The sequence below is a fragment of the Melozone crissalis genome, unplaced genomic scaffold (genome assembly GCF_028551555.1).
Source record: "Melozone crissalis strain CALT ecotype California unplaced genomic scaffold, PUWL_Pcris_2 ptg000027l_1, whole genome shotgun sequence".
Lineage (NCBI taxonomy): Eukaryota > Metazoa > Chordata > Aves > Passeriformes > Passerellidae > Melozone > Melozone crissalis.
In genome coordinates, this window is record NW_026535805.1 from 3,792,304 (window position 1) to 3,817,430 (window position 25,127).

A 25,127-nucleotide genomic window follows, 5' to 3' on the forward strand; every position below is an offset into this window, starting at 1 on the left:
TCTCTAAAAAAATTATCTGCCTTTGAGGTTAAATATATTTTCCAGTAAGTATTGACCAAAAAAAAAAAAAAAAAAAAAGTAAATTATATATTTTTCTCTTTCTAAATAGGCAATGCTTCTTCCAATTCAAGCAAAGAACACAGTGACCTGAAAATAAGTGTGTGCAGTTCTAGAGAGGGAGTAACTGGCTCTATATACCAAAATTATTTCCCTGCACATCTTTAAAAAGGCTACTGGATATGACTAAGCCACTTGATGCTACCTCCTCTATCCTGAACAATAGCCTCCAGATGCTCATTTTCATATATCAGTAGAACTGGAGGGGAAAAAAATATATATCATAACCGTGATACTGTGATGTCTGCAGTGGAGAAATACAGAGGCCGGAAGGGAGCTTTCCATGGAGCCCTCTTCAGCTGAAAACTCCATGGTGTGCCTCAGCTGCATGGCTCAGCCCTGTGCTCATAAAGCCTTGGTACACACTGCAGAGTCCTAATAAACATCCAGGGCGCTGCCAGTCTTCCCTACTGCTCCCCACTGTTAACCATCATTTTGGTCAACTGAGAGTCTACAGATTACCACACAATTTAGATTAGGAAATGCAGGTTTCCACATAAAATATCCCCATATCCAAAGTTTTCTCTGTTGAGTACATAATCTTTGCACATGGTAGCATTTCGCCAACAACAATTAATTTCTTACTTGGCATCAATATTCTTGGATGCAGGTTTGCCTGTAACAATGCTGCAAGACTAAGAGAAACTTTGCTCTCAAACCAGCTTGAGAGAGAAGTAACTTCAAATCAATTTTTTAAGATGGAACTAAAAGCTACACACTTCTTTAAGCAGCTCATGTTTCCCTTTTACTATCACTCATTTTAAAATCCTAGCACTCTTAAGCAGACTCAAGAACAAATATCACCCTGCAAAGTTAATGTCATGCATATGAAAAATACAGACCTTGAAACTGAATGTATACCCTGGCCTTTGGATTGTCATGTAATAAAATTAAGAATATAAATTATAACACAACTTCTTCCTGTAAGAGCTCCCTGATGAACAAAATCAGCTATTCAAAATTTCTCCAGGTTCTTTGTGACAAAAAGTAAGCCAGACATGCTGCTAACTCAATTCCTCTTTTTCAGGGAAGCCACAAGTGGTGTCCTTCTGCCCCACTGCATTTCTCAGCTGGCACAAAGGCTACATCTGCTCACTCACCATCCTCAGATGTTACTCCCCACAACTGCTTCTGGCATCAGCTACCAGCTACCCCTGTGCTGCTCGTTATCTTCTATGAAATGGATGAGGAATTGCATCTTCTACAGAAGTGACATGAGATGTCCCAGCTGAAGAGCCTTGAAACCTCAGAACACGATGAGCAAGAAAAAAAAGGCAGAAAATTCTTTTTCACCTACAGTTGCTGAGTTAATTTTCTTTTCTTTTCTCCCACACTTCTTTCGTAACACCCCCTGCAGAGAAGTCTGACAAACTCTTGAACTCCGCAGAATTTAGCTCCAAAAAAACCTCTCTGACCAAAACCAAGACCAGGATCCAGGGCTCAGCCAAAGCAGCCAAAGGCACTGACCGCCTCAGCAAAGTTGCTAAGACATTCTCTTCTAGAAGATGCATACATTTGTTTTTTCTACCAGAGATTAGACCTGCATAAACCAGATCCTGGCTAGGCCTCCCAAGACTTGAAAAATCCCTCAGAGACGTTGCATAACACTTCACTGTTCTCAAAGGGACCAATGACATGCATCCAAGATCACCATGCTATCACTCAAACTACAAATCAGAAACTCCAGCTCACCTGTCAGCCAAGAGCTACAGAAGGACAAAACTGCAGAGCATGAAGTGCTTTCACCCTGCCACCACTCAGGGAAATAGCAGGGTAAAGAGAAGACCAAAATGGCACCACATCAACGCTGCAAGTCACAGGTCAGCATTGGTGCAGACATTTGGCTGTGAAATCATCTGTCACCCCAGTTCAGACTGGAACTTCAGGTACCAGAGGTTTCAAATCAGTCTCTACTTATATATACACCAGCTGAGGGGGTTATTTTGTCTTTGCATCCCAGAGACAAATACAGTCAACAGACTTTACACAGCAACTACCAAGGCGTATCAGGTGCATGTAAACTAACACATAAAACATCATCCAGAACATGATCTTAGGCACAAAATGCATGTAAGAGAGCTTTGATTTTTCACAACTGTTCAGCCTCTTTCCTGTTTGCAGGAGAGCAACCAATTTGAAGAGAAATTTCTGTTTGAACAGAAGCTGTTATCATACACTTATTTGTCTGGAGGTGGGTACAGTAAGTGACCATTGAAAGGTAAAGCCATATATTTCTTGGAGAGATGCCAACACATACATATATTTAAAAGACCTTAATGCAAACACATATGTATAAACATATGTTTGAACCTTTAAATATACATTATTTGTGCCATCAGGAAATGAAGAATTTTGTTGTACACAGATTGCATCCTACTGTTCTTCCCATGGCATAGCTGAGCCATCTGATTGTACCCAAATACCAGAAGTCTTCATATTCTTACATACAAAGACATTTTCTGAAGGTCTTTCACTGTTCCATTTAAGTTGTTCTAATTCCTCAGTAGCTCTGAGGAAGCTTTGGGTTGGATTTGAAAACTCCCTCTGAGACATTGCATTGGACTTGAAATCTTTCTACATGAAAGGACAGATTGTCAGAGAATATTTTAGCAGCATCAAAATAAAATAATGAAAATCTAAAGTATAAACAACAGAAAGCTAGAGTGGCATAGATTGGAAGAAATTAAGAAAATATATATCCAAGAAACCTAGAAGTAGTTTCAATTTACTCTCGACCCTGGTGGTATTCCCCACATTGAAGGAAAAAAAAATGATACTATTTTTTCCAGCCTATTTGAATTAATTTATATTAATATTCCCAGAGTGCCTCACAGCAAGAAAAAAATGTCATGACTACAGAAAGCCTTGAGAGGCATATGTCTCTACCACAGATCAAAACAGGAGAGTGAAAAACTCTGGGGTTAGGCATCACTGAACTCATAAATGCTGAATCCAGGTATATTTCCATGCACATGTTGTCTTCTAGACTCAAAATCATCCCTTTTCCACAGGAGTCCTCCAAGGCTGTGACTCACAGAGAACTCCCTCATGCCTCTCAAACCAGGCATACACACAGATGTTTGTAGGCTCAGGACCCAGCATTTTAACTACACCACATGTCACACAGGCATTATTTTTAAATTTCCATGGTTGGCTATGATTCTATCTGACTCATGTTTAGATTTACTAGCTGCATGTATCAACACTGTCAGATGTTAAAGCTGCTTTTCTCTCTGGAATGTTTAGATTATAATTCCTCTAGAAATCTCTTTCTGATTTAATATCTAGCTATATTTAATGATAGTGCCATATGCAGTGCATTATGTGACAGATTTACTACTAGGTGCTTACCACTGGACCAGCCCAAAAAGTAGGTGATAAAAGTGATAAAATGAAGCATCCCCAGATGGTGGCCCTGCTGTCTCCAGGTTCCTTCCTCATTCAGATGTAGGCTGCAGCCTTCCCTGGTAAGGTGGTTCTGTGGTCATTTTTCCAGGTAAGTTCAGAGGAGGGGCAGACAGAAAAGGCAGGTGTAGCTGAACCAACATAAAAATGATGTTATCAAAAGATGAGGAGAGGAGGAAAGAGGCTGGAATAAGCAGCCAGCACAGGATGATGAACACCCATTTGAGCTTCCAGATAACTCAGAGGAACATCCCACTTTTGTACGTATATCCCCTTTACAATTTTTCCAGGAGCCGTATGCCAGGCAGAGGCACAGCACCCCCAGAGACAGAACTCACTTTGCACTACTCTGTGTCCTGTGGTCCCTTGTCAATGAAGCATTCACCATCCCAGCTGCTTTCTCAGCTTCCCTTGTTATGAATTTTTGGTGTTAGTTAATAAGCAGATCTCTGGGGGAGCATTTTCAGGGAGGGCTGCAGTTGAAGTTTCCATCATCTCTCTGTGTGACTACTTAGCAACACGCTGTTCTAGCAGGCATCTGGCAATCCTTCACGTCTTCCAACAGCTTTCAGTACTGCCTTCCTCTGGCCCATCATTAAACAGGTGCTTTAGGTAGATCACAAAAAATTGTCTTTTGGAAAACCTTGAACTCACTGGAGGGGGAGAATGAAGCAGTTCAATCTTTGCTTCCAGTGAATGAACCATCTTACAAACACAGGAGTTGTGAGAGACAGGGACGATGCTATGACATATTTGTCACTCGTCTGAAACACAGCACAGCACGTGTCCTCAGCAGAGACATGCTGCCCACTGCTGCAAGCACCTCTGCTGGCAGGGAGCACACCATGCCTGGCACTGACAGGTCACTTCCATGGTGGATAACTTTTTATATCCATATCCCTGCACATGCATTCGGATGTCTGTCAAACGTAGGGCTTACAGAGCACCGCAGTGTAAAGCCTCCCACTCCCACCAACTCATGAGGGGTTGGTTTCTCTAAAAGTCAGATACAAAATTTCTCAATGCTAATGAGAGCTGAATATGGCTGTCATCCTGCCATCAATATCTAATTCTAGTTCTAGGGGAATGTCTCTGCATTTCTTTGATTCCCACCTCTGTTGCTCTCTCAAGGCTGCAGAGCACAGGACAGGACTTGTTCAGCCAGATGGAGCCTGGAGAGGGGATATGTCTAAAATGAAACTAAAGTACTACAAAATATGGTCTTGACTGACAAGTAATTATGAATTCTTCATTAGCCATCATATCTCCAAATTAATTTATTCTTAATCTGATCTCTTATTTTCAGCAAAATACAGAAAGGATGATTCCTTTTAATTAGTGTCCATGAGTAACCACTCAGAGAAGTATTAGACAATTAATATATAAGGTTGAGGTGCTCTAAATATTAAATATAAAACATGGTGGGAGAAAAAAAATGAGTAGCACAGATGGGTCTTTACACTTCCACTGTCAGTTCTGTACTTGCTATTTTTATGATGATGCAGTATCATGTCATTATGGAAATCTGATTTTAAAAATTAAGTGAGAACAATACATCTTTTAAAATGTTTTGTTGTAAGAGTGGAGGCATAAGCCTCTCAATACCTGCAAGATGGTTCAAACAATTCTTAGGGAGCCCTCTTATTATCAGGATGGTAGAAGAACATAAGTGGAGTAAAATGATAGGAAAGCAAAGTGTCTTTGAGTAGAACATTGGATGCAATTAGAAAAACAACAGTATTTTGTGTAAATTAGGCCTTCCTCAGCCAAGCCCAAAAAGCTTATCTTTTCTTCCAGCTGTTTTGAGTGGCTGTAGTAAAAGATAGTCCTTTTCTACAAATCATACCTCTTCTGACAAAATAATCACCTGTTAGTGAATTCAAGTCATATTACAGCCATTTTTCTCAATCATAATTTGCTATGGTTTTTATCAGTATGTAGCAAGACTTGCTCATAAAAGAACAAATCCCTAAAAAACACATTCTTCCAAACTCTTAATACATCACAGAGTAATAGTGATCTTACCCTACTGCAATCTACTCCTCCATACAACCATTCCCACACTTATGAACTACCTTCACTGGACTTGTCTGAGAAGTCTTTTAATTTTATAGATAATTTTAAAAATTAATTTTATATTAATGTTTTAAATTACCAATTTCTTTCCGGCCTATCTCTCCTTCGCTATTGTTGACATTGATCTCCAAAGGTGTTTTAATCTCTGTAAATCTCTCACTGCATAGGATTGAATATTCTCCATGTTAAATTATCATGCAGGTTCATCAAGCTCACTACCACTGGGGCAGAATACAACATAAAATACAGAGCACATTCCTTGGTTTCTGTAGCACACTGATGATCTTTAATACAAAAAACCCTTCTGCACCAAGCTCCAGAGAAACTGACAGTGTGCTCTTGGACATAAAAGCAATTAAGCTTTCTCACCACAGCAGTGGGGTACTCTATGCAAACATTGGTCCCTCCTAAAATAATTCAAAGAAAAGTAAAATAAAGAAGAAAAAGTTGATATCTTACCCTGTACACTAACCCAAAACCAGCAGGGATGGCAGCATTTTTTCCTGTGAGACCTACCAAAAAAAACACTCTGCGGCTTCAGAGTTACCTTGAATCTATGTATTTAACGAGACATCTAGCAATGAAATCTTTAATTCTTGCATTTCAGTATCTTCCCTCCCATCTGACAACTATCTTGATCTTAATATTCTACTTGCAGCAATTGCTCAGTTATAACATGTGTGCACTTCTGATAGCACTGACTCATTTCGTCTCTAATTACTGGTGCAGAACCACACTGGCTACTGCTCCTTTTACCCCAGTCATAGCTACAGCACAGCTTGAAAATGGCAAGATAAAACCACACACCAAAGGGTACCAAATAACAACCTCTCCAAGTCTTCACTGACCTAGAGTGGACAAAGGGTCTATGGGTTTAGCTCAACAATCAAATCTACCCTTCATATTTGTCTGTAGATGTGAAAATTCTGAACAATTTAACAACAATGACTAATTAGCAGTCAAAAGTTCAGACAAGTGCATGAAATGCTCTCAAGTACAGATTTGAAAGTTATTGACTAAGGTGAAAAATATATTCATCAGAAGTCATTACAAATTTATAGAAGGCTCTTCACACAGATGATCTACAAACCATCTCATAGCAAAATAAGGCATTTTAGGGAAGTGCAAACCTAAATTACATTTTTATCTAGCCTCAGAAAACATCACTTCAGGGCTCAGATGAAGCTCAATAAATCCCATAAGGAGACAAAAATTAAAAATTTCTCAGTCTGGATGATCTATAATGCAGCAGTGCATCAGATAATGGATTCTTGTTCTGGCAAGAACATTTTCTCTGGCCAGTTTTTAACTAGACAGTAGACAGATATATGGTCAGGGAAGTTCTTTCTCAGGCTGTTGAATTTGACTTTCCAATTGTGCTGTCCAAAGCAAGGAGCAAAGTTAACGGTCCCCAGTACATGTTCTTTCATATCTATCATCCTTTCTTCCAACAGGAAAAAACCACAGCAATACAGAGAGAAAAAAGTTTCTTGGCCTTCACAAGGCTCCCTGCCACGACTCTCGGTGCCCTACACCATGCCAAACTCCAGGAGATGTATTTTCAGGCACCCACTTCTCCAAGCAGCAACCATGGCTGTTCAACAAGCTCAAATGATGGGCTTTTTGCAAGTAATCTGTGATTTTCTGACCAGAGGGAATTCATCAATCTGTGGTGCAACAAATACATGAATTGGTATCTGCAGGCCAGTCTGAAGAGAAGAAACAGTTTAAGCCAGCAATGATGCTGGCAGATTTCTAAAAGCATTTGATGATTTCAGCATATTCCAGTCAAGAACTGGAACAGGCCACCCAGGGAATTACTGTCCCTGGAAGTGTTTAAAAAACATGTAAATGTGGCACTTGAGGACATGGTTTAGTTGGTTAACAGTTGAACTGAATTTCTTCCAACCTTAACTGTTCTATAATTATATGATTCTATATTTATGTCCAAACCTAAGACTATATTCAGAGTGCCAACAGAACTTTAGAGTGAGTGCCAAAAATGTATAATCAAAGACCTTTTAAAGCAATTAAAGGGAGTTTTTGCCTATAGAGGATATTGCCTACTTAAAAATTGAAATGAGAAGCTTTAATAGCCCCTGACATTACTTTATCTTATTTAACTAAAAGATTATAGAGTAAGAATGAAAGATTTGCCACTACAGTGGAAAAAAGTTCTAGTCTTTCTAAGTCAGTTTGTTGTGGATTTTTTAAAATAGTATTGAAATATCACAAAAATAGATTATGTAAATTAAAAGTAGTACAGCTCCTTAATCTGAGAGAACTTTGATGCCAAAATATTTTTTTTGCAGAGCTAGGAGATAAAAATTAGTAGTTTTAACTGTAAAATCCAAGATACCTCTCTAACACATCATCAGTTAAACTAAGCAACCCAGACACTTGGGATGCTTGGCTCTGTTGTTACCTTTATGACCCAAAATAATTGCTTTCAAGAGTTTGTCATCAAAATAAACAAGACAGAAAACAACAGCACAGAGACCAGCACAGCAGATGGCAATCACCATGCATCACACAGCAAGAAAGCCAAAGTCATCCATCCATCCATCCATCCATCCATCCATCCATCCATGTTTTCCCCAGAACCAGTTTGGTGCCACACTCTCCAAAGAATTCAGCTAAACTGATCAAGTCCCCACTGATACATGATCCAATAACATGACTTCAGAATCAAAGTCTGCGAAATTCACAGGTGAATGAATAATCCTCACTATAGCTAATGATGGTGGCTGAGAAGTTAAAAAAGACAGCTAAAATATCCTGAATTTGGAAAAGTAGAAAAGAGGAGAATTTACTTCCTATGCAGCCTCTTCAGGCAGAAGTTTTTCACAGGTTGACAAAAAGCTAACAAACACTAAAAGCAACCTGATCCTTCAAGTATCTATCTTTACCAAAAAGAAAAATCCTTCCTGAACTAAAATAAACTCCACAACTAATGCCAGTGACAGAAGATTTTATTTGTTAGGCCCACAAGTAACAAGTGTTGTCTATCGATTCTGGAGAGGTATTTAATTCAGATTATAAGCCTGGAGAAAGGAAATGAGATGAAAAATCTGTACAGCAACATGGGATGACAGCAAGGAAGCAATTATTCAGAAGTCACAGTTGGAGCCTGGCTATGAGAAACAAGGAAGAGCTAAGCCAACATATCGAGTTATTCCTTTTGGTTACAACCTCAGAAATCCTCATGACATTCTAGCAGGTACAAAACACCACCAGTGTTTTCAAACCAGATCATCTTTAACCAGATATAGGTTTAAAACTGGATACTAGAACTTAAACCACAAAATTTATAAAGAATACCAAGTTCTGGGGAATGGAAACAGTGCTTACATTCAAAGCATTAAATGCTACCTCAGCATAGCTGGATTTTGTAAAGCATTTAAGTTTTCAAGATTGCAGTTCTTTTTCCTGCTAAATACTTTAGTTATTATCCCTCGAAATATTAGAGTGATACTCCCATACCCACAGTACATGAGCATATTTAATTACTGATTTCAGACAGACAACTGGTTTTGAGTAAGGATCCCTGCAGGTATGGTAGGCTAACTGAAAACATGAACCAATTTCTGTACAGGGAAACTTGAACTTACACAGTTTTTGTTGTTGCTGTGAAGCAACCACAGCAAAGATGTCCAAATCAAGTAGTGCCTTGTCTTTAATTACATTTGGCTTTCTCCTGCTCTGGTAACTGGTTCAGCAAAACTCATCAGAATCCCACACAAGTGCAGATAAGGGAGGAAATCACACCTCCAGTGAGGCCATGAAGGAGCAACAATCTGCAGATTTGTCCCCACAGAAGCAAAAATCGAAACACTTAAGATACTAATTTCTTACAAACAAAGTATTTCTAACTGCATTTAAAAAAACCAACCAAACAAAAACAAATTAAAAAAAACCCCTCAGAAACTGTCTCACCTAGAAGAGGATGATTTTCACAAAGTACATTATCTAGAAGGACAAAGATGTTCTCCCCAATCCTGCTGTGCAAGCCCAGACTAAAATTTCAACCAGTAATACTCAATATAAGAACACCTTGAGCAAGAGAATAACTCATCATATGTTTTACAGGCTAATAGCTGTACTACCACACAATTTATTTGCTTTTAGCTGGTATGGAGGAGACAATGATCCTCCCTTTAGCTTACACTGCATTTTTTCACACCTGGAAAAGCATCTATACATTGGTAAAACTCAGCATGACCAGAAGGTATGTAAGCACATACAGGACTTTTCTGCACCATCACCTAATTTATGCATCCCTCAAGTCTTCCCTGCTACCTAGCTTACTTTTAATTTGCAATTAACATGCCTTCTGTAACCATCTGCTTCTGCCAAATGAAAAATTGGAGTCATCAGACTGTAATGTTATACTGAACAATTATATTTGCACTAGCAATTCAAATCAGATAAATCAAAATGTATCAATTTTTATCCTCTTTATCTTCTGATATATCTGCATATATAATGCTCGTTGTTGTAGAAATCAACTTTTACTCTTGAAAAATATGGATTTTTAACACACACTGAGATGCAAACTACAACTCTGCTTGCAGTCATACCAACTCATAAAGCTCTTGCAAAAAGATCACACCAGAGGGGGAGATTCTCCAAAGCACAAGAGGATTCAACACAGACAAAAAATCACTGAAAAAATGTTAATGGATTTTGTTAATTTCCCCTTTGCCTGCTGTATTTCTACCCAGCTTCCCTTCTGGTTTTCAAGGTTTTTTTTAATGGAATCAAGCTGCTGGCAGTAATGAGAAATCTATAAAGTATAGAGAGCTCTCATTGCATAAAAAGGAAACACTTTCATGAAATGCTAATGGGTATTCCTATTTGCTGTAGTGATACTTGAATGATATTTTACTCCATAATGCTGTCGGCACAAGGCAGCAGATTTTATACTGGGGGCAGTTCAAGAAATCTTTCAGGTCTTTTACACTATCAGTACTACATCCTTTCTATATTCTTGGGAGGGGGGAAAAAGGTTATCTTTCTGAATCATTGAAACAGAATCAGCTGGTAACCCTGACCAGCTGTTGGGAATGGTACAGCTAAGTTTGCATGAAAACATTTGGGTAAATACAGGTTAAAGGGTCTACCCAGCCCCTTCCTCAAGCACATCTTAGCTCTCCAATTCAGCACACCACTGGAATATCCAGGCCCAGCCATGGCCCATGAGCACCAGTGCCTACCCTGCTGTGACCAGCCAGCATGCCAAGGGACATTCCTGGCACTGGGGAATTGTACAGGTGATGTGTACATCAACCAAAGCCTCAACACAACACAAGCAACCTTCTTCAGATCTTAGTTCCCAGGGAGATAAACCACCTCATCCTACACTCAGATTAACACAATAGGCAAACAGAGTATGATTTATATTAGGCAGGTACTCACCTGGTATAAAAAGCACTTGTTATTCAGCCAGATCTGCAAAAACTGCTCAACATCCAGAACCATGCTAGAAGTACCTAAAAAGTGTCTACTTTCTGTGGTGATCAGTAGGCAGAAATTCCAGCTGATAGTGAACTTTCCTTTCAGGACAACTTACATGCCCCCATGCGAGTCTTATGTCATGAGTCCCCACCCCAAAAAAAAAAAAAAGCCCAAAAAAAAACAACAAACAAAAAAACCCAACAAACCAAAAAACAAACTAACAAAACTGTGATGGATTACAGCTGCCTTTCCCCCTCTAAAAGCCACTTCTGCTCAGCAGCTCAACTACACAAACTGAAAACAGATGTGAATGAAGCAGCACATAAAGATAAACATCTTAACATGGTCAAAAGTTACCAACAGACCATCCTGAGGGGACACTCACTGTGAACAGGTGCTTTTATTTTGGCCTCTAAACCTTACCCACTCAGTGACCCCGATGTAGAGGCAAAGCACAAAACATTCTGTCTTTTTCAGTGTTTTCCAAAATCCTATGCCACTGTTTGCTTATAGGATTTGTGGTTCTCATGGTTGGTTGCACCACTCCTTATCCAATTACAAAAATAAACAAAAAGGGAGCAGGAAATAATGCCATTCATCCTAGCATTCTGCACACAGTGTAACCCTACTTGGCAATTCTTCCTTGCATCCTTTCCTTTATTGATAGCAACAAGCTTTTGTAACCTGGGAATGGAAATGGACATGATCAGGAGGCTCAGAAACCCTTTTCTAATCAGCCAGTGATGAGAAATCTGAATAAAGAAAACAAAATTCAATTTCATTAGCACACTGGAATTAACAGAGCAAACTGTGAAAACTTCACTGCTCATTTGCAGCGTGAATTTGGGACTGTCACAACTGACAAATTGACATTTTCACTCCACAACATGACTTGAAGTTCTAAGCAGAACTGCTTTAAGCACAGCCTGTTGTTTAGGAAATTACTAAAGGCTATGGAGTGATGGAAAGCTGCAAACCTGGCAATTTATTTTAACACAACTATTTTCAGGTTTTGAGGAAAAAAAAAAAGAGGATAAAAGCTCAAAAAGTGCAAGTACATCAAACTGCGAAAATGGTACATCTGCCTTCTTGCTTGGCAAGATCCAGCAATAAACAGACACCACACCAAAACAAAACTGTCAGTGCTGCCTAGCAGGAAGCTTATCAAAGACATTTAAAAGGCTTTTTTATGAAAAATTTATTTTAATGAAGTCACGTCAGTGTAGAAGGACATTCCAGGTGGTCAGAAAAAATATTCCAGAACACAAATGTAGTCAGAAACTCAGTGTTACAAGCAAAGAAAGTAGTTAGCAGAGTTCTGAATCTAAATTCTGAAAGAATAAAAATTTGTAAAGAGAAAGATCAGGCCAACAAATATAATGAAATGTCACAGATGCCACCACCTTCCCTAAAGACAGCAACACTTCATACCATCCATTGCCAAATTTCTTGTCCAGAATTCATTATTTAACAGATAAAAAAACCTCCCTTGTACATTCACAACTAAGAGGCTACATCACCCTCACCTGTTCTAATATAGCTGATAACTTGAAGTAACAATATCACCAGAAACATCAGACCCTGAATATGGCCCACAGGACATGCAAGTGCTTGCAATTTGCCATATGCCTGCACATCAGATTCCTGTGCATCAAACCAGGGCTGCTAGGGGGGAAAAAAGTCCCTTCTCTGTATAATTAAAGCTGTGTGTCATTCCATAAACTTGCACTTTTTCAATTTCAGAGCTACCCTTGGCAATTTTGAGTATTTTCTTAGTCCCAGTTATTTTGGTCGGTGAGGCTCAATTTGTTTTCTGTGATTTGCTCATTCAATTTAATTCAATTTTTCTGATATACAAGCCCTCAATGTCTCTAACTGAGCTCTTCATCTAATATAATTTCCTTTCAGCTCTTCAATATCGTCCTTTCTCCACCACTGTCCCAGGTTCCCTAGCTCTCAGCAGTCTTATCCTAATTATTGCTCCTGTATCTTGTACAGCCCACGTATTATTTCTTTGGCATTCAAGTCAGATAAGCCCTCTTTCCCACTGCCTGTGCAAATGCAGGAGAAAATTGAGGGCATGGTGGTAATACACTTTCAACTCACTCTTCCTGGGAGAAATAATTACAGAGGAAATCTTGTTTAGTCACTACTGCCCTGGGAGAGAGTATGCTCAGTTCAGATGAAATATTTGGAGGATTGTGTTGCCAAACCCTAACAGGTCTCTCCAGAGCACAATTGAAGCACTATTTGTCAACAGCCAATAACTGGGTCAAATTCAGACACTTCTTCAAAAGTGCAACAAAAGAAGCAAAGGAAATAAATTAGAATGGAGCAAAGAGAGACTAAACCCCTAATTTAGTTCCAACAACTATTAAGGACAGCAGCACAGGGATAGGAAGGTAAGCACAACACTAACCTGGAGGAAAGAATGAGTTCTGAAGAGATCTCAGGGGGATTTTTTCTAAACCTAAAAATTCTTTCTGTTGACATCTTATCAGATGAGATATGCATGTTCAACACACTTTGAGAGTCAACGTGGCTCTCAGGAGAGCAGCAGGAGTTTTCAGTGGAGTCCTCTCTGGAGAGCAAGAGAGGGAAGGAGCATTTCCACTTCATTCCCCAGTGACCTCTGTAGCATGTCTCTTACTACCACATTTTCACAGACCATAAATTTTAACCACTTTTTTTTTTCCTGCATTGCTCTGCAGCTGGTCTTATCAGCTGGTTATACTCAGCCTTGCCACACACAAACTCCTGCAAGAAGCTCAGTGAAGCCTGGACCTGTGCAGCCAGGCTATCAGTAGAGGCTGAGATCCTCCATCTGATCTGATGAAGATTATTTCTAGTAGAGGAACCCTCGAAGAAACAGGTCCTTGGAAGCCCTATATTCAAATGCCCATCAAGAGTTAAGCTCATTTAAGTAATGGACACAAATGCAGATTTAATTACTGATATGATGGAGAAAAGTCACATATAGGAATATTTTTGAGGCAAATGTATTTATATTTTTTTAATTTCAGGAGTTTTTCTCCAATCCCCTCCTAAATTGCCTCAGCATTTGCACTTCACTTTCTTTTGCTTGCTTCTTCTCTCTTCCCTTCAAATTACATTAACAGAAATCCAAGTATTTACACTCTGATAAGCTGCAATCTTGTAAAATGAAGCTTTTATGCTCATCCTCAAAATCCTTGTTTCTTCTTTGGTAGCACAAATAAATAAAAAAAGTAACGTTCTAAGATAAGCATGTGATGTTTCTTACTTTTCTGAACTAGGAGAACATTTGCACATTTTTAGCTTTATGATTATCTGACATAATAGGTAACACATCTCATTATGAACAATATTTGTCTTTTTGTAACGTCAAAAGTGTTTTGTGTATTTTAGTTGTCAGCACATTATTCTGTTACCTTGTATTTCAAAAATGCAGTGGAATGGTGCCAGAAGGGACAGTTTTAGCAGCAGGACTTTATTATTGTTTCAAATCAAAAAGCAATGTAATAAGACTTTCTAAAATACCCTGCCTTCACAAGCAAATCTTTTGTCCAGCCAGTGGGAAAATGACAGAAGGATGGTCCCTTAAAGTGAAATTGCATTTGAAGCTACATAACTAATTGCAGCTTTAAAAATGACAAATCAGGTTGAAATTTCTAGTCAAAAACATAAATCTATTTTTCAGTATCTTAGCTGCTTGCTATTCACATCTGTTCCCTAAAATGTAAATATTTACAAATTTATTTTCTATTTCTTTTTGTCGTTTGTTTTGGTTTGTTTGTTTTTTGGTTTGGTGGGGTTTTTTTTTGGTTTTGGTTTTTTGTGGGGTTTTTTTTTTTGCATTCATATTCTTTCGCACACTTTAATAATGGTTCTTACACTTTTGGACCCCAAAGGCCCACATTCCCATAGCTAACTTCATGACCCTAAATTAAAGACATTAGTCATGAGTAACCTTCTCAAGAGGTTCAGTTTCCAGGGACCACGAGATGTTGGGTTCAAAAGTCAAGGGCTGGTGGCAATGAAAGTCGCCAGCACACTTGAAAAGGACAAGAAGAAATTATGTGCTCTTCCTTTTTGGATTTGTTGGACCCAGTTTTTGGCAACAGTTGGATTTGGCCATCCATGGGGCTGTGGTGCATCCTCGAGTGCTCAGGCACTAAAGGAGCTCTGTTTGGAAGGATGCACTCCAGCAAACCACAGCTACCAGCGAGGCTGCTGGCACTGCCACCGTGCTCTCAGCTGCCATCCAAGGCACTCCAGCTTCCAGGAGCCTGAATGAACACTCTTCCCATATGCCTACCTTGCAGTGCTTGAAAAAATCATGACTGGAATAAGGCTGTCTGGAATAAGAGTGGAAATAATGCAGCTCTTTTAGATGAAGGTCCGTAGCAGGCTAGCAGAGGTTCTTGCCATGCAGTTTCTTGTATTACAGAGGACACTGTAATTTTTTATGTGCTGACACACCAGACATTTGGGAAAACAACTTGCTGAGCTCAAGGCCTTGACAAGTCTTCTTTGTTTTTTCATTTTACTGGACACAGGTCTCAAGCTTCAAAATGACAGGTCTGGTTTTTTTACCCTACTGCCAATATTAAACTTTCCTCACCCCTAAAACATAAATCTGGGGGAAACTGGGGTGTGTACAGGTTGCGTCTGTATGCCCATTTCTAAGTTCAGCTACCTATTGAAGGAAATGAACCAGAGGCTACAAACCATGCACAGTACCAGCAATGAACTCAGAACAAAAAGACAGGCAAGGAAAAAAAAAAGGGCATACAGGTTATTTTCCCTTCCTCCTCAGCACTATCTCCAGCTTTATGATTAAGTTACCATTTTTCTTGCTTTTCTCCTCAACCCTCTTTTTTCTTTTCTTTGGTCATGTGGTCTTGGAGAAGGACTGACTGGATAATGACATTTTCAGGTAGACAAAAAGAGGTTCTTTTGTACTTTGCAGCATGCACAGTATCCCAGGGAACAATGCAACAATATTTTTCATAGATAATTTCATATTTCTATTTACCCCTTTTCCCTCTAAGAGACTGTCTGAAACCATTCCATATGCACAGACTAATAATCATGCAATTTCACATCTCTTTGTTGAGATGAGATATATTTGTTCTGGAAACATATTCACAAGCAAAAACACCCAACTAAGCCAGCCGAAGCTATAATCCTTCCTGAAACAAGTTCTGTGCTGCATCACAGCAGTAAATGCAAAGCTAAAACCAAGGACCTGTTCTAAAGAAAGCCTTGTGAAACTGTTTGATTAAGACTGTCAACTAAATCCAGTTTTTGGAAAAGATCTAGTAGCAGTATCACATCATATTCTATTCAACCTCATTTTGCTAATTTTATATTAGGCACTGTAACATTTACTGAGTTGCATGAAGGATTATAACAGATTTCAAAAAATGCTACATAAATACTAAGCCACGTTTTCTGAAGTGTTGCCTCTCTTTGTGTGAGCTGGCTTTGGAACTCTAGAGACATAATGGAACCTTTCAGAAACCTACAGCAGATCCAGAAGATGGTTCTAGTCTGCTCCAGCAGCCACAGATAGCCAATATTTTTCATGTCAGTGTTCACTACAGGGATACAACAAGAAAAGTAACTGCAAAGCAGTTATTTATTGCTCAGGCAGATGCTAAAGGCTTTATTTATTATCCTCTCCCCAGAAACCAAATATTTGTGGGATGCAAGTGCTACTGCCAGTAAGGAAAGGCTTTGCTTTCATTAAAGGAAGGTTTGAGAAATTCTATTCATAGACTACTGGTTCCATTTGAATGTCTTAGATTCTTACATATCACCAGGAAGAGTGTGGGCTAAGTGATATGGTAAAATTAATAGTAATACGTGGTGTGGAAAGCTACAAAATCTGCTGCAACAGAACCTGCTGGAAAGCCATCATTGTCTCTAAATGCTAGTAATCCCTTTTCTCATCTGAAAGTACTTCTTAGGGTACACAGACTAAAGGATGTAATATTTACAAATTTTATTCATATTTATCAAATGTCTTTCACAAATTATTTCTGTAAAGTTATTCTATGAATTTACATAGGCCTGTCTTTGTCCACAGAGAATATCTGTAGTGTTTGTCTGAAACCTATGGCAGCTCTCTGGAGATGCTCATAAACCACATTTTGATTCTCTTGAGAAATCAAGTTATTATTATTACCATATGCCTTCTAGCTGGAAGGATTGCCTTCATTTTCAAAAAGTTACTCATATACTCAAAGGTACTGTTCTGAACACAAAATCACTTGCTGACACAAAATAACCCAAAGATTAAGGGAAAGCACACCCAGATGTTCTGCTCACCACCCTTTTCCCAGGTAATTCACTTTTCCAAGTGCTTTCCACCCCAGCACCACCTCCTGTCACACCACGAGCCCTGGGAGCCAGGGATGAGGTGGGTCACAGCATAAAGACAACACCAATACACTGCAGCTTCCATACAATCCTGCTTCCCTTGGATCCTGAGAAAAGCTCAAAAGTACCATTGGTTGGGAGCTTCTCACCAGAAAGGGTCCGTGATGAAAGAAACCCAGACACTCCAAAGCCAAAATATTTTATGGGAGACTTTTTTCTCCCCAGTTTTTTTTCTCAGGCTGCTATCACAAAACTTGAAACAAATATTTACTGTTGCCCAGTTTGACCTGCTTCTGACAACTCTGGTCTGCAGAAACGACCTGAAATATTAATTTTCAAATGTATTTCCTATTGGGATATCTTTCCTCTTGGGAACAGTGGATCACAGGCCTGGATGGCTTTGCAGATCTCTGCTCTCTTCTAAGCTGGACTTACACATGGCTTGGTAGAATCAGGTCAGTAAATTAAATCAGAAAACATTTTGATTTAGAAAATCCTTAGTTTTACTTAGAAAAAAAGATGGTGGGACAAAATGTTCCAATGCTTTAAAATAATTTTTGAACTTTTAATTCCTTGAACACCTTTTATATGTTAACTTTTATCCTTGTTAGGAAGTGAAACAACTATTCTGCATTTTCTATAGGACCAGGGATGCTCACAACATAAAGTTTAGTTCTGCCCAAAGAGGATAACATAAGACTGATCACAAACCTGTCCTTTCAAAGTTCTTGCTCTTTTTGGTTATAATCTTTAATTTTAATTAGATTTTTCGATACTTGAGGGTTTTTTATCAGCATGAGGAGGTGCTACTATAAAATCAGCAAGTTTGCTGCAAATCAAGGAGGTAAGAATTTCTCTGGTTTCACTAAACCTGTGTTTCAGTTACTCTAGATGTGGGAAAATATCGCATAGGCACAATATTCATACAAATAAATATAGACATGTTTATACTCAAACACACAAAAAATATGGTATTTATGCACTTCTACATAAAGAAAGAAAAAAAGTGCAGACAACACTTGAAAAGAACATCCTCTTCCACCACAATATGCATATAAATATTATGTAGTGATAATTATTGTAAAGATGCTACAATTCCTTATATATTACTCTCGATTTTTTTCTCATGATTTCATCTCCAAATTTCCATCTATCTTTGTGAATACCCTTTTGTGAGCTATATTAATTTTTTTAACTCCATACCATGTGTACAATAGTCAAAGGGAAGGAGCTGGAATACCAAACACTGTTTCTTTTTGCACCTGCTCAGAGGGACAGTGACTCTTTCTGAATTTAGATAAAATAAAAACATCAAATGGGAGAACACAGGCTTTTAATTCCATACATCTCAGTCATGGTTTAATGCACATGTGCTTTAAATCATGCCCTATTTAACACTTGTGACTGTACAGTTGACCAAATTTTCCCCAGAAAACATTTCCACAACCTCTTCCAGTTACTTGAGAGAAATGTACAGCAACATTTTTTTCCTACAGAAAAATCACTCAGCTAGGGCTCCTTTACAGACAGTTATTATTTCTGCCCCTGCAGCTAGAAAATAACTCTCTACTTAAAACAGAAGATTTGGAAGATTTACCATTAACAGATATATGCACACACTGGAAATCAAGAGTTTCAGCTCATTGAATATAAAAAGATAATAAGCTGTGTCCTACCTATGGTGGTAATAACAGTGCCAGCAAAGAAGAAGGAACTTCCCAAGTCCCAGTGACTGTTCTGAGCAGATGTGTTTCCTAAAGGTATGATTCCTGCATTTATTGCTGCCACTACTTGCTGCAAGTTTAAAAAGATTTTGTCAATATTCATGAAACAATTGTATTCATATATATATATATATTATACAATAAATTGATTAAATAATTTATTTGATGCACGCACTAAACCAGAAAAGGATCTGTGTTGCTTTACTCGAGCTTTTTCACTCCATCAGGCTACAATTTATTCTTCAGCAACCACCCCAGGCAATTCAGAAGAGCTGTAAAGTCCAGACCATTGGGGAGAATGCAAAATCTGTGATATTTCTATCTTAGTTAAAAGACAAACACAATTATTTTTACTGCTGTAACTATTTGGTGAAGAAAAACATGCATTAGACAAAATTTATAATGAGAGATTCCCACAATGTTCCTGTGTTGTGTTAGGCAAGCAAATGGACTTCTTAAAAACAGTCATTTTAAAACACCAAGAAAAAATGCCCATGCATTGTTCTGTATCAAATTAGTTCCAAAGAATGAAACACTCTTATAAAACAGACATTTCAATAATTAAAGCAATCACACATACAATTATACAACTTTCACTATAGCAGCAAAAATTCAGTCAAATATCAAACATGTATCTCTATGCAACTATATATTTCAGCAATGTTCTTGAAAAATTCAGTCCTAACTAATAAAATCAACAAGCTTGCCACTAGTGACATCTTCATAGTCTCAAGAAATTGGCCTTTTCTTCTTTCAGCAGTTTCAACTACTGTGAATTCTTATCACAAAATGTATTCCTGTTTTGTTATATCACAATTGCAGATATACACTGGTATTTGAGTTAAAGAAAAAGTATTTTTAAAATTGTGATAAATATTTTTAAAAGTATAAGTTTTCATTTAATTCTCAAACTTTAAAACAGGATTTATTTCTAATTATGATACTTGTGATAATTGGTGTCTAACAAAAGAAAAACAGAGGAAGCAATATCACAAAGTGAAAATGAGCATTTCAACTGACTAGTAGTTCCTGCTTGGCAAGATTTACAACAATAATTAGGTACATAAATATATTCAGTGATAGGAAAGACCAGAGCCATCTTCCCTTCAGGCAGTCTGTTGCAGAGGAACAGCGTTGTACAGTACTAAGAATTGTTTCAGTTCAAAAATACATTGATTATTTGGAAATTAAAACACTTCTGTTACTCAACTGTCCACAGAAGTCACTTGATCTGGACAGAGATGATGAAGTAACAATGTGGGATAAAGTAGGACATCTATTTTTTATTATGGGACTTAAATCCAACATGAAATCCAGCTTAAATACAACATTTCCAGTTTGCCACTTTCAAAGCTCAGATGCACAAAAGGAACCATTCTGATCCCACTGCTGCACCTCTGCAGCCACAGGGATCCTCCTGCCAAACCTAAACCATTTCCACCATCCAGGGTTGTCAACAGAAAACCAGCTGGGGTATCTTTACACAAACTTTTAACTTCTTTGTTTAAACTTTTCTTTTTTAAATAACAGAGAGACAGACACCAAAGAAGTGGAATTTTCAATCCTACTGAGGAAGGAGTAAGCATGGGGAAAGTGAGGGGGATGAGAGTTTAATTCTCCTTTGTGTTGGAAGGATAAATCTTCCACATTAGTGCATGATGTCCAGCTTGGCAGGAGCAAATGCAGCAGCAGCACTGACACTGACAGGTGTTTCCATCCATGTGGGAAGGGACACACCAGACTAGGAGGCATGTGAAAACCATCAGCTGAATTGATTTTATAATTTACACAACACAGATATTCCTTTGATTTACAAGGAAGGGTGAATCAGTGTGCTGTGCTGCACAGGGCTCACGGAGTGCTGTTACATTTCAGGGCACTAAGAGCTGCCATCACAAATCCTGGTACCTGCACATGGCAGCACTCTCCAGTGAGGACATTCTATCATATAGCACTGGATCAATGTCAACTTTGGAACCATTCTTGTTCCATTACAATTTCTTGTACTGGATGAAGGTGCTCCCAGAGCAATGCACCTGTTCAGACAGTCCAGCAAGACCGAGTTTTATACAAATCCAGATGTAAAATGGATTTGTGAAATTCAAGGCTTTTACCATCACTGCACATTTTTGAAGCCATATGTACCTCAAGGCCTTTTATATGAAAGGTGTTCCAATCTAAACTGCTCAACAACCCACTACAGCTATGCATTTCCTGACTTCATCTACCACACCTATATTTTTCCTGGAAAAAAAAAATACAGCTTAACCCAAAAGTGTCCAAGGCACAACAGATGGCTACAAAAGACAATTAGCCACTATTATTATGTCTCTGATTTTATCCAACTGCTAATCAGAAAAATAATCAGGGCTGCTTTCAGAGATGCTTCCTTTTCATACAGCCTCCTAAGTTCTGACTATGCACACTTTTAGGGACTTTCTGAGTAGGAGGCTGCATCTGCATCGTGGTGTTCAGATTGGCTTGGGTGAATTGCTTTGCCATTTATTTATCTAATGACTTTTGGAGCTCACTTGATTTTTGGGAGCCAAGTCGTTCTGTGGCAGTAAGAACTTCAAATTACTTGTGGATCATTTAAAGCATATTTCCCTTTTGAGAGTTTGTATGTACTTCAAAATAATTTTTTTAAGTTCTTATGTTATGAGTAACACTTGAATAGCAATTTATGATCTGTCTCCTTCAAGAAATTAATGATCTTACAGACCACTCAGCTTCCTCTTTCTTTCCAAACTGAAAACTCTTTTTTATTAAATAATATATTCACCTATTTAAACAAACCTGTTGTACATCATATATAATTTAAGAATAAAATTATATATATAAGTTTTTTAAATAGGTTTTTTTTTTACTGCCAGTATTTCTCATTGACTTTCTTTGTACATTTACTGATTCACATTTGTAAATTTGTCAATTGTTTTCAGCATAGTTTTAGTCACCAAGGGCCAGATGATGCCTTCATCATCACTGGGCTGTTGTTTCCAAACACACAATGTTATGCTTTCTTCTGGGCTGTGACCATGCTTGGAGAAGCTAGACTAGACACCAACAAAGCTGCTGCATTTCATTCCTTCACAGTCATCTGGTAGAGTGTTCCTGACTAACAGGGGCAACAGGTGGGCAAGGTTACTGGTCTGCTGAGGTCAACACTGCTGTCTCATAAAGCCTTGGATGTTGCCTGCAGCTTTTTCAGGAAGGATGGCTGCATTTTCAGTTATTCAGATCAGAGGATGATTTCTTACTAGTCTGGTCAGCAATCATAAGAAGGTCATCATCTAAGACTATTCCCAAGAAAAATTTAAGAAGAAAATAATATATTGCATAACTCCTAACATTTTTGCATAACTCCTAACACTTTTGCATTTCAGGGCAATAATTTCAGGGCAGCATCTTTGTGACATACCCACCACACAAACTTACCCGGGGAATTGAATATCAACACTTCTCTAGCCCTGAATGAAAACCTGGGCTCCACTAACTTCACTAGGGGACAGTATCTCAGCCTTAGCCTTCAAATAACAGGCTTGTTATTCACTGTCAGAGCTGTCTGCCACCTTAACTCATAGTCCTTCAGCCTATTTTTTGACTGATGCCTTACTACTGCAAACTTCACTTGTCATGAATTTGACTTCCTTCCTTCCTTCCTTCCTTCCTTCCTTCCTTCCTTCCTTCCTTCCTTCCTTCCTTCCTTTTCTTTCTCTCCCTCCATCTCTAATTTCTTGAGACCTTTGGTTTCTCCTAACTGAAATACTAGTGACAGTAACTCTGTGCATTTTGAATCTAAAAGCAGAATCATGGAAACTCTATAATCTGTTCAGTCATCATATGCTGCAGCCTTTAAACACTTTGTGTGATTTTAACATGGGAACTTCTTGACTTCTAAAAATTATTTTCCATTATTAAAGTTAACTGACCTCCTCAGTGGCAATTTTTCTAGTATTTTTTCCATATACAAAATAAATTGTTTTAAAAATCAGTCTTGTTTCAACACTACAGAATTGGTCAGCATTAGAACAGGAATGTGGACAGATTAAATTCATAAATTATGCAGACTATTTCACTTGCCTTACAATCTTCCAGAGTCTTTGCCTAGTACTTGTTTCATATGAGGTGAGTGAGGACTGAGCAGAGGGTGGGTCACCCAGCCCATGGCACCCAATCAAGGCCTCTATGCACAATGATTTTTAAAATTATAGTATATGTTACACTTACAGTAATGTGTTTTTCTTCTTTAGTTATCTTTATAGTGGTGAAAAAAAATCAGGCCTTTTTTTTATTGATAGTGAAGGGAATTGAGATAAAATTTTGACACATTTAAAAATTTTAGAAAATTCCCATTTTTGAGTTAGGTGAATTCTTAGGCTTCCCCTGTACTGTATCTTAGGATAGGCATGAAGTGTGTCTGAGACCAAGTCCTCACTTGCGCTACACCCACACATCCCAGCTAGCTGGCTTTGCAGGCACTTTTGGGAACAAGCTTTAGCAGAGTATCAGAGAAAAGAGGCAGAGATGATTGAGCCCAGAGTGGACAGGCCAGGCATGAGCAGAGCTCCAAAAGCACATTAACATTATTTTCACACCACGCATTTTTTGCTTGAAATCAGAACACAGGGAAAAGGAGCATGAGAACACAAATCACATTTTAATTCAATGTCAGCATTTCATTTCCTATATAATTTAGAAACACTTTCTAATAAATACATTGTGCAGCTTTGTGTTATTCCTGTGGTCATGCAGGCATCTCTCTGTGGAGGCCATGCTGAACTTTATTTTGCAGATTAAGACATAGAATACTGTGGCTTTTCTTCTGTCAAAACAAGATATAAAGCAGTCTTTTGAACAGCACAGTCATTTTCTGAGAACAGAAGACAATTCTAGGTCAGGGATTTCATCTTCTGATGCTCTGACCCTGCAAGGAGTCAATGGCATTGACTGAGAAAAGGCAGCCTGCTGGCCAGAGAGCCACATCCACTAAGTGGATGCAGAGACACAGGAAAATAGGGAGGGTTTATAAAGTATGAAGGCTGGCCTCTGGTAGTCAACTGTTGTCTCACATGGAAATCAGGCAGAAATAAGTATGTGTCAAACCAGTCACTCCAATGCTCATCTCCTTGTTCCACACCAGGCTCTGAATACATGTTTTTGTACCATCTTCCAGTCACTTCACTTCTATGAAATGATGTAACACAACAGTTCATTACTCTCAGCTCTCCTACTTAAGATTAAAATAGAATCACCTCAAATTATGCTTCTGATGAGATCCAGAGTGTGCTTTCTTTCGTTACCCAGCTTGTCAGGAGTTAGCTTGTGCTTCCTGGCAGTCATTTGACAAGTGGTGTCAAAAAAGTCAGATGTGCCTCAAAGTTTCTGAAAACCATTTCTCAGCCTGGATTTCTTCCTTCACTGCTATAGTTCTGCTGCCATTTGACAAGGGCACTCTCCCTTTACAGTGTAAAGAGGCACCTCATATGGCCCAGCTACTGCACAAGTCCTGTGTTTTTATTTCAGCTTTGGTTTACAAGGCATGGAAATCCTAGTTCTCAGTTCAAAGGCACACCAGGATGCTTTTAACACTTAACAAACAACTCTTCAGCCTCAAAACACATGGTTTTGGGCCTTGATGTTGAAAGAGATTGCAATAATATTTGTATTATAATTCTGTGACTTCTTGTTTTTCTTTTCAGTTTGTATAACATATGAGTGTGTTCTACAGTGGGGACTAGTACCCCACATACTGAAGTACTGAAGGATTCTTTTCACTCTTTCACAGCTACTTAAACTAAAAACATGCAGAAACATAATGAACAACATTTCTATTATAAATATGCATCACAAACCCCATGGGTTTCTATGTGTATAAATTCTCTGTGTGTACATACACATATATATGCATGTATCTACACATGCACGTTCAGAGAAGAAGGTTTTTCTTTGCTCCTCGATATTACAGACTGGAAGAATTATGCA

At 38.4% G+C, this 25,127-nt stretch overlaps 1 protein-coding gene across 2 annotated transcripts in view; it reads right to left on the reverse strand.

Moving 5' to 3' along the window:
- The window catches only part of KCNK2 (potassium two pore domain channel subfamily K member 2), a 106,115-nt gene that overhangs the window by 41,689 nt on the left and 39,299 nt on the right, over positions 1-25,127 (reverse strand). For both annotated transcript variants that reach the window (XM_054279541.1, XM_054279542.1), the window contains exon 3: positions 19,098-19,215. In XM_054279541.1, the coding sequence (XP_054135516.1) occupies positions 19,098-19,215 (118 nt within the window). The remainder of the gene's footprint in view (positions 1-19,097; positions 19,216-25,127) is intronic.